General features: G+C 41.5%; 1 protein-coding gene across 1 annotated transcript; it reads right to left on the bottom strand.

Moving 5' to 3' along the window:
• Nucleotides 1–1,661: 1,661 nt before the first annotated feature.
• Nucleotides 1,662–13,072, bottom strand: LOC119655745 (esterase FE4-like). The gene is made up of 9 exons (XM_038061799.1): nucleotides 12,783–13,072; nucleotides 3,503–3,646; nucleotides 3,108–3,447; nucleotides 2,845–3,047; nucleotides 2,587–2,749; nucleotides 2,353–2,531; nucleotides 2,133–2,295; nucleotides 1,942–2,068; nucleotides 1,662–1,883 (listed from the first exon to the last, which is right to left on the bottom strand). The coding sequence occupies exons 1-9, from the start codon at nucleotides 13,026–13,028 to the stop codon at nucleotides 1,709–1,711; spliced, it is 1,740 nt and encodes a 579-aa protein (XP_037917727.1). The 5' UTR covers nucleotides 13,029–13,072; the 3' UTR covers nucleotides 1,662–1,708.
• Nucleotides 13,073–14,251: the final 1,179 nt, after the last annotated feature.

Raw genomic sequence — 14,251 nt, 5'->3', positions numbered from 1 at the left:
TTACGCTGATTACACTTTTTGCCCTCCCACGGCGTCATGGAATTTGGCCAAATGACTCTGGATTTGGAAAGAGAGGCAAGTATGATGATAATGATAAACACCAACAAAACCAAGATACTCAGTCTAACCCCTCATCCGACCTCCCTCCTCCCGCATCTGCATTAATGGGCAGAGCATCGAAAGCACCCATCAATTTTTATATCTAGGAAGCGTGGCTTCTGCCGACGATGCCGCCTAACTAAATGTTGCCCGACGCATTAATAACGTTAGATTCGCTTTCGCTGTCCTGTCTAAAATTTAGAAATGCAGTTATCTCAACACCAAGATTAATTTGAGACTGTTCTGTGCCAGTATTCTTTTCGTGTTGCTCTATGGGAGTAGCACATGGAAAGCGAGCTCAAAAACTCCAAGGTTTCGTGAATATCTGTCTGCATCGTATCATCAAAGTTCTCTTATCTGACACTATTTCAAACAAGCACCTTGGTTGATGTGCTACACCCACCAAAGGGTGAAGGGCAACCTTATATATATATGTACACATTTATGTAAACTGTAATCTAGAATATTTGTTTCCATAGAATGGATATATGTAGTAAATATGCCTTCAGTATTTTTGAAAATGAATACACCAGATGGAATGATAGACTAAATAAGTATCAGTTGTCGCTTCGAGGAGCCCGTGACTTTGATGCCACAAACTCCTAAGATCATGATTACTGTTGTCCGCGTTCGTCTTTCCCAGCGCCACGAGGCTATCCTTATTACCAACGGGCAGCGCCAGACGTAATTGTCTACTGGCCACGTCGCTGAACGGTTTCGCAGTGTTCGCGGTGGTTATTTATTCTGTTGTTCAACCCCATCTGAAAGCGTTAGGTCTTGGTGGTTTCTAGGGCATTTGTTGTTGTATTCCTCTAAAATTGCCTGGTATTTAGAAAGGTCCTTTTCACCCCATTTGTCGACAATACCGGCATCTTTATTTTTCGTAACCTTGCTCAGAATATGAAAGACCTTCTGGTACTGGCTCTTGAGTAGGGCTCCAGTGGACTTCTGCCTTTTGCTGGCATCCGGTGGCCGGCATTCTTGTCGGTCCTTGTTCCTTCGTAACCCACCGTCGTCGATAGGTTCAGGATAGGAGTACTGTGGCACACCTAATCCGTTTTTCGCTTTGCTATTGGAAGTGTCTGCTGTTGGCTTCAGCACAGCGGTACTTCGACTGGCACCATTATTACTGCCTCCTTGGTTGGATGCTAGAAGTTTATCCTCCGATGATGCGCCTGGCATCAACACCTCTTCATCTTCTATCGCCGGTTTATTATTTTGCAAATTAGAATACACCCAGCCGGGCACACTTATGACTTGCCGAAGACAGTTTCCAGCGACCACCAGGGGGAGAACGTATGAGAACCTGGCCCCACACCAAGGATTATTTTGAATTGCTCGCCATGTATGTACAAATGGTGGAACGCGCATCTAAAGTTCCTCAGATAGGAAAAACACAAAGCCTTTGATAACTCAAGCGTTCAGCTTATGATTTGCAGGCTTGTTTATGCTGTTCGTCTATTGCCGTCTAATAAAATACGCTTCCTTGAAGAAAAGACCTCCATTGTCTTATTTATTTTCAAAAAAAGATGTTTAGTTAATCAAATAGCCAAACCCAGTAATAAACTTTAAAAGATATAATTTATTTCAAGTCATAGATCATATACTGTTAATAATATTTTTCAAGACTTCTCCAAAACTGTACCCGGTCTTCATATAGACCTTCTTCATTTGTAAGAATAGTCCAATCTTCTTTGGTTTTCCTTCCAATGTGAGCATATTTCAAAGGGAATCTGTCGGCAGGCACCCATTCCGTTATTTCCGAATCATCAGGAGTGGGATTTCTGCATCCATGAAAAACTGAATTAGTGCCTATTCGAGGCAAAACACAAACAATTTTACCCAGTTTTAGCAAAACTTGTCCACATAAGGGGCATCGCCCACTTCATTTTTCTGTCATTAGCTCCGCCGTCTATGTCAAGTACTTTATAAAAGAACAAGTAAAGCAGCTCGTCCGTGTGACAAACTCCTAAAAAAACAGTTACAGACACAACTTCTTTTTATCGAAATATATTGAAAAGGCAGAATGGTACCATAATATTCCTCCAACCCATGGAAATCCTCTGTCATTGATTTTGGCCCTCGATGATCGAATAGGTATGCGTATGTAGCACCAACTTTACCTTTCTTAGCTGCCGCAAATCTATGCCGCAAAAATTTATCCTGGCCCCAAATGAACCAATTATCTGTAAAGAGCTGAAATCATTGGAATTTAAAAGTAGAAAAAAGGGTCAAGATGGAGATTATATTCACATTAGTCAAGTTGTGATGATCTGCTTTCGACCAGTTTCGCTTTCCCTTGAAATAGAATTCATCGATCCGTTTTGTTAGTTCCTTTTGGACATCTTTAGGTTTATGATCATAGAATAAGAGGACTGGAAGAGCTTCGTCGAAATGCGAAATGAAGTCATCGTACATGAGGTTGATCAAACCTGAAGTTACCGTTTAGCCTTATTTTAAGTATTTAATTAAGAAATCCTAGCTTACTTGGGGATTTCATAGCTCCTTCTTCACTTGTTATACCGATGATAATAGGGACTTCGGCACTTGGAGCAATGTCAATATCAGCAGGGGATTTCGTTATAAACGCCCCTTCTATATCAGGCTCAGCCACAATTGGATATACGACGGCCGGGTCGATATCATATTTCTGAAAAGAAAAGAAGCCACTTCCCTAGTATCCATCACCAACTTACAATAGTGAAAAATTTATCATCGAAATTGGCTTGGAAAATGCCAACATACAAAGTGCTGCTTAACAATAGATGCTATGTCCTTCGCTGACTTAGTTCGCAGACACTCAATGAACACCTTCCAATTTCCATCAGTTGCTGGACAACCAAGTAACTCGCCAACTTTCTTGGTGCGTTCAAGTACAACCTCTTTTTCGCCGAAAGCCCACTCATTAAAATTCGTGCCAGATTGTAGAATAGCCTTGTGGAAAAGTCCTAGAAGATGAATAAATGATCCATTTTAGTTTAAACCAAACATACTCGTACCAAGTCAACCTTTGGACAGTGGCGAAAATATATGATATCCAACACTTCCCCCACCAGCACTTTCTCCAAAAATAGTTACATCGTTTGGATTTCCACCAAACGCTTCGATATTTTTTTTCACCCATCTTAGCATCATCGTCTGGTCTTTCATTCCGAAATTTCCAGGACAGTCTTCGGTTCCAGTGCTAAGGAATCCCAACGCCCCAAGACGGTAGTTTCCAGTTACCAAAATGATATCATGATCTAATAATCGTTGGGGTCCATATAAAGCTGAATTTCCGTTTCCTGTCATCCAGCCACCACCGTGGAACCAAACCATAACAGAAAGAGGTTTCTGGTTTGTCTTCACCTGAAATAAATTGGATTTTAACAAATTCCCACGCGGGTTAGTAAAATGAGCTTACCTCCGCCACATAAATGTTAAGATAAAGGCAGTCTTCATCGCCGACCGTTTCGAAGTTTCTCTCGTAAGAGTTTTGAAGTGGGCACATATTTGGGTCCTTATCGGCAGCTTTTTCACCAGTCCATGGTTTAGCTGGTACAGGCGACTGCAAAAATGTAAACCATCATGGAGATAAAATTAAAAAACCAGCTTTTATAGGAAATTAAGTTTTTCTAATTAAAGATAGTCACAATATTGTTATTATGCAAATATCAATATTTCGGGCCCACATGCCACGAGGTGGGCTGATATTTTGCTTACAACCTTCTGTTCTCTTCAACGGTTTGTGTGGATATTCTCAAGTTAGGCGAGGTAAGATGGTAAAACTCGACAATGTACTCCGCTCCGTGTATCGCGATCTGGAGACGATTTAGGAGCGCCTTCAGTTAGCGTTCGCAGCTACTTCAAAAGCTGGCCGAAAGCTATAGATAAACACGTTTCGCAGGTGGTCGTCAGGAATAATATCGGTGAACCCACGACCTACGACTATTTAACAGCCTTGCCGTGGAATTATTCTCTGCATTTCCAGCAATCTTTGCAGATCTGCTATTTCGACTTACCTTTAAATCCTGGGAATGCGGAATATTTCCAGAGGAGTGGATGAAAACGGGGACTCTTCTTCAGTGTGGCAATTGGAGGGATATTTTCCCTACTTTTTGCCATCGCAAACACATTAACTAAACTTGTCCCAGAAATTATCAAAGAGCGGCGACCATATTAACACCCTTCTCATCATTGTGGAGCAATGCAGAATGTTCAGATCTCCTCTTTATCGCTAAAGAATTTGAGACACAAATCCCAGTCCGAAGGGGTTCCATTTTGTCGACGACACTATTCCTCCTTGTTTTTATGCAGTCTTCACCGAGCGACGTAGTGGGTTTCAAGGGACTGAAGATTGAAATTGATGTTCCTAGTTTCATGGGTCATCGTAATCTTCTGGATAGCTGAGTGGTTAGAGCATAAGGCTGTCGTACGGAAGATCGCGGTTTAAATCTCACTGGTGTCAGTGGAATTTGTATCGTGATTTGACGTCGGATACCAGTGGACTTAGTTGTGAGTGAGTACCTGAATCAAATCAGGGTAATAATCTCGGGTAAGCGCAATGCTGACCACATTGGTTCCTAAAGGGTTCTGTAATCCTGTAGTGTACCGTTATGGTCTTGAATGAAGTGCTCTAAAACACTGTACTACAGTCCGCAAACTAGGATTATTAAAAAATATTAAAAAAGTAAATTTTTAGCGCCTTGTTAAACTTTTTTTTGTGAATTTTGGTGTTTTTACATGGCCTCTTCAATGAATAAAAAAACTACTGAATGAATCGCAATTATCCTAGTTTTCGGACCGTAGAAATAAGTTGTGAATAAGTATTGAAAATTTCAAAGAATTACGTTGGGCAGCTTTTGAGCTGTGGTGGCAGCCGATTTTCAACATGCAGTTTCGAGAAAGACGCAAAAGTAGAAAGTAGAAGGCGATTTTTAGCCATAAAACCTTAACTGACCATTAATCTGCTATACCTAGTCCATAAAAACGTCTCTTGAAAAAACACATGTGCAGCCTTGGTTTCAATTCTTGTCCTTTTAGCGAAGTCATTCGGACCGATAAATATGAGCTTTATTACGGTGGTCGACATAAATCTGGCATGTGACTTATCATGTGTTTAACACTATCATTTCCGAACGACTCCGAATATCAAAAAATCACTTTGTCCATATATTCTACACTACATCTAGATACAATTGATGCCAAAAAAAATCCAATTTCGCCGATCCGACACACGGGATGACCCCCTTGAAAAGACTCATGTTATATCTGCTTTTCATTTGAAGCTTCTTGTCAGAAATTATCCATGAAAGTTAGGTGCTGAGATTCAGTATAGCATATGGTAATTTGAGCCATAACCAATAACAGTAAAATCAGTGTGCCCTCGGGGTCATTGCAGCAGTCCCCAGTTTTTGATTACATTTGCCAGTTCTATCCAAACTTCAATTACTAGCTCCGGTGCCGACGTGTGGAAAATTTGACAATTTTTAAAGTTTTTGTGAGAAACAAAACTTTATTAGAATCGAGTCGGTGTCTGTGTGTCTATCACACCCGATTTGTTCGGAAACGGCTGAACTGATTGTCACGAAAATTAGTGAGCATGTGGTCTGTTGTTCCCTTTACATACAACAAGTGGTGCCATTTTGTGTAAAGTTTAAGGGGGACTCCGCGTATATGTGAATGGAGGGTGCAATTTTTTTTTCATAGAATGTTGTCGACTCTCGTTTAGTATTTTTCCAAACTGATCTTATATTTGATATCGGGTGAAACGTAAGGGAGTAAGGACTCAAAATATGACCCCCTGAAAGTGTAAGAGGTCTCGTTTTCAGAACCTATCCAACCGAAAAATCTGAAAAAATCATAGTGGTGTATCTAAAGGAAATCTCCTCAAAATACACCCCGTTTCGATATCTGCACAAATAAAGTTAATAATAGTATAGTAGCATATTTTAGAAATTTAGCCGGAAACCCCCGTTAAATACATGCTAGTACTACAAAATTTGGCCCTTGCATAAAGGATAACATAAAGCATAATTTTGGGATGTTTGAAGTGGATTCAACTATTATTAACGACGTCATCATAACGTATTAATTCGTCAATACCACAACAAAGTGAGCTCACGTGATTGGCAGGTCGTATGAAATCATTTCGTTTTAGGTTTTTAATCATTCATATATCAATATCAATTAGTCCACGCATGCAAATGTATGTATTTACATGTTAATGCAAATGAAGCTTTGGGGTAGTGCTTGATTCAGAGAGATATGTTTGTACATTGAACAAGCGGTATGTATGTACATATGTATACTTTTATGCACGAAGTAAATCCAAAATTTAGTGTGAACATAATATTTGCGTCTGTAATGTGTACGTATTTCTTGTACTTTTAAAAGACATGAAGGAATATTTTGGGTTTTTAGCCATATACGATCAGGAAAATGTGCCTAGAAAGTTGCACAGATAAGATGAACACAAAACGCTTCCGGTATTCCAACTTGTTTGTTAAGGCATACGATATTTCATTTCCCTCTACAGTACAGTGGTCAAATACCCAGAGTTCGCTTTCTACATTCCTGAATGATTTTCGGAGTGACTCAGCCCATAAGCTGTAACAGCACTCCCAGATATTTCACTTCTTCGGAGAATTGAAGGGTTACAAGATTCTTCTCCAGAAGGTTTTTTTTTGGATTTACTGAAAGACCATGTCAGAATTGCTTAGCAAGACAAATGCGCCTTGTATGTCTCTACATACCATTCCTAGACCCAACCAACAGCGAGCACAGCCACGCCTTCCGCAAAAGCTTGAATGTGCATCGGCATATTCAGATAGTAGTGAGTCAATCAACACAAACGCACATCTCCTCCGAAGCTTCTGTTGTCCGGTAGATACTTCACGACACAGCAGTCTCTGTGCTGATGCTATCATGCCCTCTGACGCATCAAAACGTTTTTGGAAAAGCGGCCCGATGACATAAGTAACGACCGAGGAAGAAAGAATTTTGAATGGCAACCCAATCTTCATGTTCAATGTGGCCGGGTCGCTCAAGTGATTAGAGCGCTGGGCTGTCGTACAGAGGGCCGCGGTTAAAATCTTACTGGGAGCAGAGGGATTCGTTGTCGTGACTGGATGTCGGATATCAGTTGAGTAAGCTGTGAATGAGTACCTGAGTCAAATCAGGGTAATAATCTCGGGCGAGCGCAATTCTGGCCACATTGCCTCCTACAGAGTACTGTTATCCTGTAGTGTACCGTTGCGGTCCTCAATGAATTGCTCTAACACACTTCACGGCCCTGATCCAACATGGATTGTTACGCCAACGATTATTATTATTATAATGTTCATCAATATTCTCAGACGAATTATTCAAGCTATTTGCCTTTCGATCAACAGGTTACCCCTCCCATTGTGGAACAACAATTTAAAATTATGATGCAAGACATAAATATTGTTTGAATTATAATTTTTTCATTATAATCTCGTAGATAATTTCATGGCATTTAATTTGCAAATATGATTTCTGGTTCACGATTTGACATTCTCAACAGTCAAACACTTAACTCACGTAAGCGGTCGATAGTGAACATTGCAGTCCGAGGCATTCATAGGTATAGGACAAAACGAGTACTCTTTAAAAAGGGGGCAGTAAACAGAGGGGTGTAGAAGGAATTACTAGAAAGAGTTGGAAAGGCAGAATGTTTGTTGGGACAGATGCTCGAGGGTAGGTTAAAGTGAATGTAGCGGAAGAAGTATAGAGAGTGGAACATTCCACAAAGAAGGGAATGGGAAGTAAATGAATTTGCTAAAGAAAATTTGAACTTAGCACATAGAACTTTGATTATGCCCTCATTCTAGAGGATGCCCCTATAATTAAAGGGTGTAAATGAATAAGGTTATGATATTCAGTGATCAAATTATCCTGTAGGAAACTCCCCGATCATGTATAGAAGGAGGTGGTTTGGCATATTAAAGCACATTGTGAAGAGTACAAACAAGACCATCAAAGCAATTATTAGCACCCTGAACCATAAAAAGCTCAAATCGGTTATAGTCGACAAATGGTTCGAAGACCGGAGTCCTGAAGAAGAGAAGGAGCTGGACGATAAATTGATTTCGTCAAACCATAATTTCTATAAGCCACTTCCTCCATTTCTCCTAGAAGTTGTGTACCATATTACGAGTGAGAAATGATACCGCTGTTTTGTAAATTAATAAATAAAATAATCACCTATTAGAATTAAAGTCTCTTCAGTTAGATCTAGATTCCAAACCAACTTCTAGTCTTGTCGGAGACTAAAACAAATAGTGGTGTTTGTAGAGTACCCTCGAATGAAAAGAGAGAATATATGTGCATCTGTGGGAGAAGGTGCTCGATTCAGCTAGAAGCTTGGCTGCCGCGTTGTGGCCCAGTAACACCTTCAACAGTTTGTCAATTGTCCTGAATCTACTGCTGTACTCACGCACCCGGAATACCCAATTTTTTATTATTCTAAGTGGAGAGGTAGAGGTTGAAGGATATAATGTATGTAAACATATGACGCTGGAAACAGAGGAGACCTGCACCACAGTGAAGGCTAAGATAGTGAGAAAACAGAATAACCATCAGAAACTACAACGAACGCAAAAAAAGAACCGGGTTGTTAACATGGGATTGGAGGTATGAACCTGTATACCCCGCAAAAAGTGGGGAGACAAGCAAAGCAAGGGGTGGTTTTCTTAGGTATTGCTACAACCTGTCACGCCAGCGACTTTCTAAGATTTCCATCTGAAGGTGTGAAGATATTTATACTTCTATGACATAAATATTTTGAAATATATTTTAGAATGCAAAATTCATCGTGCCTGCAAAACGCTTCTGGGATGAACATGGAATACGGATTAACGAGCTGATGCTGCTGTATGTTGAATTGAAAGGCCTGAGACAGCCCTTTGTCCCTTAATGCCGGAATCTACTTCCACTACCTCTGATCCACGTAATCCTCTATTTTTGACTAGTACCCAGTCTGTGAAAAGAGACGACTTACAGTTTCGTCTTTGTCGACGCGCCGAAGTGGTAACTTAACTTTATTCGCTTCTTTATATAGATAAGCAAACTTCATATGGGTATTGGAAGAAAATTCGTTTGACTGGCCGAAGTACAGTGTTCTGCACCAACGGAATGTCCTTCTTCGATCATATGCATGGCTGCCATTGATCTCATCGTATTCGTCGCTTCGTATCTCTGTTGTTGTTAACCAAGGAAGCACCCTCTTACCATTTCTCTTTATTCTTATTATGTACACTATCATACGAGACATCTAAAGTCTAGCGCCCTACGCACGGCCGGATCTTTTACTAGTGTCTCATAGCAAAGCTGATCCCAAGCAACTTGTCCAAATGTGGAATGATTGCCTCAGGCAACAAAACATGAATAAATCCGACCAACCCTAATGAAACACGCACTATCACGGTCAGCGGCAGCGACCTGCCAACAACTGGGCGACTTAAATATCTCGGATCTTAAATCTACAATTTTATAAACTGTTGTCCGCGGTGTCGCCCCCTATGGAACGCTTCCTACGATAGTCTGCTGAGACTCGATATGCCTGAAGAGTCGCGCCTGGTCGGTTATGCAGACGACGTTGCGGCACTTGTTGCCGGACGCACTGTTGAACAGGCGCAAAGCAGACTTGGCATATTGATGCGACGGGTAAGCGGATGGATGACTGCTCACGGTTTCAACCTTGCGCTGGAAAAAACCGAAGTAGTCATCCTGACCTGAAGAAGAATCCCGACCTTGCGTCCCATATCGATCGGCGAGTTGACTATAGAGTCAAAACCAACGGTTAAATACCTTGGTTTAATGCTCGACTCGAAGATGAGCTTCTTCGAGCAAATCAAAGCAGCCGCGGACAGGGCTGCAGCAGGAGTCGCGGCCTTGAGTCGGCTAATGGCGAATGTTGGCGGCCCTATATCAACTAGGAGACGTCTCCTCATGGGAGCAACGCAGTCCGTCCTTCTCTATGGTGCGGAGGTATGGGCTGATGCCCTTGACAAGGAGGTGCATCGTAAACGCCTCGCTCAAGTGCAGAGGCGGGGAGCTTTGCGAGTGGCGTCTGCTTATCGCACTGTCTCCGAACCGGCTGTGATGGTGATTGCGGGAGTGATCCCCGTTGCCCTCCTTCCCAAAGAGCGCAAAGCTATCTATCGCCGTAAGGGCGAAAACTTAAGAGAAGTGGTTGCCCGTGAAGAACGTCAACGCACCCTTAACGAGTGGCAACTTTCTTGGCAAAATGAGCCAAGGGGCAAGTGGACTGCGCGGCTCATCGACAAATTAGACCCGTGGTTGAACAGAAAGCACGGTGAGATTGATTACTTCCTTACCCAACTTCTAAGTGGGCATGGAGGTTTTCAGTCTTACCTGCATAGAGTTGGGAAGGCGCGATCTCCTGACTGTGTGTTCTGCAATAGAGTGGCGGATGACGCTGAACACACCTTCTTCTCTTGCGAGAGGTGGGACGGCCTCCGCCAGCAGCTTTATGCAGACACAGGGGAGCTCTCTCCAGACAACATTGTCAGAGAGATGCTGAAGAGCGCTGGCAGCTGGAATCGTATTGCGCATTATGTTCGGGCTCTTCTTACTACGAAGAAGATTGAACTCGACCGGCAGAGGGATCGGACGGTAAGGGGTTCCCTGAACTAACAGCTCCCTTCCTCCCCTCCCCTCCCGTTGGTGAAAGGAATTCCCTGACTTGAAGGCTCCCAAAGCCGGGAGAGCGGGAGGGCTAGCCCGAAGTAATGTGTCAAACGGTTCCAGGCTAGTTCTCTGATGACAGGGAGGTGTTTAGTTGGTAGTCCGCCAGCGTGCTGTTGCGGGAGTCCAACACTCTGTGCGTAAACGCATTCACCTACCCTACTCCCAAAAAAAAAGATGCTAGCTGCGAGATAGAGAGTGAGTGGTGCCTCGCGGTAATGGAAACAATGATGTTGCGTTGGACTACCAACGTATCACATCATGATTACATCCGAAACGAAGACTTCCCCAATCGATATGGGGTTGTACCAATCGTGGAAAAATTCGCGTTAACGAGAACTTACATGCGAAGATTGGTCGAACATGTTGATAGGAAACGACTTAAAGGTTGACGGAAACAACTATGGCCTGATACGCTGCATGGTGATTTGAGAGCTTTCCGACTTCAACCAAATCAAAAAAGCGCAACCAATCAAGGCCTTGCTTCTGAGAGGGACAACAGCTGAAGAAGAGGGAGGCTTTTATGAAGGAAAGATTAAGATTGACGGAGGGTAGATAATTTTACGGTAAACGCCAAAATAGTGGCGACAAAGAACAAGCTTCAAAAACTATAGGAAGCCCAATATAGAGTTATAGCAAAGAACCAAAGTACATTCTACGAATACCTGACGTAGGTCACGGCAAGATAGGAATTCAGGAGCAATTGGGATCGTTTTAGAGGATTGCATTGATCATGGAAAAATTCCGAGAGAGGCGTTTTCGATGGTATGGTCATAAAATTCGCACTAACTAGGATTCACTTGCCAAGATTCGGTTTGAAGTTGATGGTAAGTGACCAAGAGGGCGGCCGAAACAACTGTGGCTTGATACGTTGCATGATGATTTGAAGGCCTCACGATTACATCCAGATCAGACCCTTGATCAAATAAAACTGCGCAACCGATCAAAACGGCCCGATCGCGCTTGAGAACGGAACAAAGGTTATTACAGAAATAAACTTCTAGCAAAGTAAAAAGATTGATGTTTCTAAATTTAATTTCAAATACGTTTGTAAATCTGTATAATAACCCACGGTAAACATAGTTTTCGACGTCTTAATGAGCTAAGTTCAATATTTTCAACCGCCGATTGCCGACGTATTCTATTATAAATACATACATACATATATGCATTTCTTCTGTATAAAATCTGAAAATTTGAGTACGTCAACACCCAGTGACCAAAAATATTCACGTCGTAGCGATAACAGAAGACAGAAGCCAACGGATTGGCCAGAATTAGAAAGGAACAAAAAATCAAATACAGAAACTAGGAATTATCTCATTTTGAAATGTTGCCTTTCTTATAATTTAAGATTTGAACGCAGGTAGGATCTTTTTTCAATTACCGCCTAACCCTTGTCTCCTATAGTCTGGAAAATGTTATCCGCACTTTCCCATTTTGGAAAATCGCTTATCAGTTGCCTCACAATAATGACATAATGACCGGCTACCGTGATTGAAATCCGCTACGTTTACGTTTTCTGACGAATCTGGCCAGTATCCACAATTCACCGCAAGGTTACATACATACATACATGTATATCTGAAACAAAATAGTAATATTTGCAAACCCGTAACCTCCTATCCTAGTGTTCGATTATATTATATTTTTATAGCATTTAGAACTTGAAAGATACACTGTTCGAAAAGGTGACAGGCTATACCGGTCATTGGTTGATATTTCTAGAAAGCGGTCAAAGGTTCGGAAATAGAAAAAAAATAGAAAGAATCTTCAATTGAAGACGAATTCAAATGCAAAAAAAAAGCTGACTTATGATTATGAACTGCTTGTATGCTAACTGCTTAGCAGATACGCATACTTATATTACTTTCTGATTGTGAAATTATTTTAAAAGAGATCTCCCTTGATTTTAAACCGCAACCAGACTTATACATAAATTTCAATGCGAATAATTTAGTATAACTTGCCTTGAATCTCAACTCCCCAACAGGTGGCTGCGCATAAGGTACTCCTCGGAAGACCTTGAAAGGACTCCCATTGGCAGACTTCATATAACTTCCAACAAGTACACCGCCATGAGGTAGTGTGACTTTCGGGTTTTGATCAACTAAGTCACTAGACACAATTGCACTGTTACACAAAATTGTCACTAACAGAAAAATATTTACTAATTTAACCATTTTCCTAGCCGGCGGGTAAAGTAAGCTTCCCATGGTCTTGCTACCCCTGAGTGTAAATACTTACTGACCGCTAGTGTCTTGTTTTGGAAAAGACTGAAAGACGCCGGGTAAACTTCATTGAAGGTTATCACTGACGGAACCATTACATTGCATGATAATGCTATCAAACATAGACGGAATCTGAATGCTTCAAATATAAGGGATTTATGCACATAACCGACAATGTGGCCGCTTGGTACTTTTAGTGTTGGCGTGGTAATCTTCCTTAACTTTGTTGTGTAATAATAGAAAAATTTCCAGTATGCCTCAGCCTCACAGTCCCATTATTTATGAAAACTTATGTGTTATACGTCGGGAATATAATCAAAGGTTGAAAGGTTGCTAAATCCTAGCATTTGGAGGAGACATATTAAATTTATTTGATACAATATTGGAGTTATTTGTAAGCTTGAATTTCGTTTAGAGAAATCATTGGACTTTGTCAGGATTCCCATAGGGCAACCTCTCAACCATCTTTGTGTATTTTATTTAGATACCTACAGATTCGTTTTATCTACTATCCCATATAATACATTTCAAATTACAACAAGTCGGGAAACCGGAAGCTTGTCGCTTCAGGTATAAAAGGTTTTGTGTTTCTCTTTTCATCCAGGTCCATTAATGGGTGAAACAATTTCGACCCGCAGTTCTCCATTGGTTGATAGCATTGACTCGAGATATTTAAATTGCTCAGCGCTGTCAGCTGCAGTAACCTACCCAGATCTGAGTGAATTAAATATCTCGGGTCAATGCTATCAGCCAGTGGAGAACTGCGGGTCGAAATTATTTCACCCATTAATGGACCTGGATGAAGTGGCATTCCACAACTGGTGTTCTTTGTGATCGACGTATCAGCGAACATCTCAAATCTAAAATTTACCACAATGTCGTCCGTCTGACGCTCTCTACAGTTCTGAGTGTTGATCGACTATAAAAGACAATGAACGGCGTCTTGCGGTAATGGAGACGAATATGTTGCATTGGACTGGTGCGTGATACGTTTTGATTTCATCCGAAATGAGGATATTCGCGATTGATATGGGGTTGCACCGGTCGAAGAGAAACTCCGAGAAAAACGTCTTCGATGGTATTGTCACATAGTTCACATTAACGAGAATTCGCTTACCAAGATTGCTCTGACAACAACAAAACCACGGTGATTTGATACGCTGGATGGACACCTAAAAACCTCGAAACTGCATCCAGATGAGGCATTT

The sequence above is a fragment of the Hermetia illucens genome, chromosome 4 (assembly GCF_905115235.1).
Source record: "Hermetia illucens chromosome 4, iHerIll2.2.curated.20191125, whole genome shotgun sequence".
Classification (NCBI taxonomy): Eukaryota; Metazoa; Arthropoda; class Insecta; order Diptera; family Stratiomyidae; genus Hermetia; species Hermetia illucens.
This window is presented reverse-complemented; position numbering and strand designations above follow the sequence as displayed.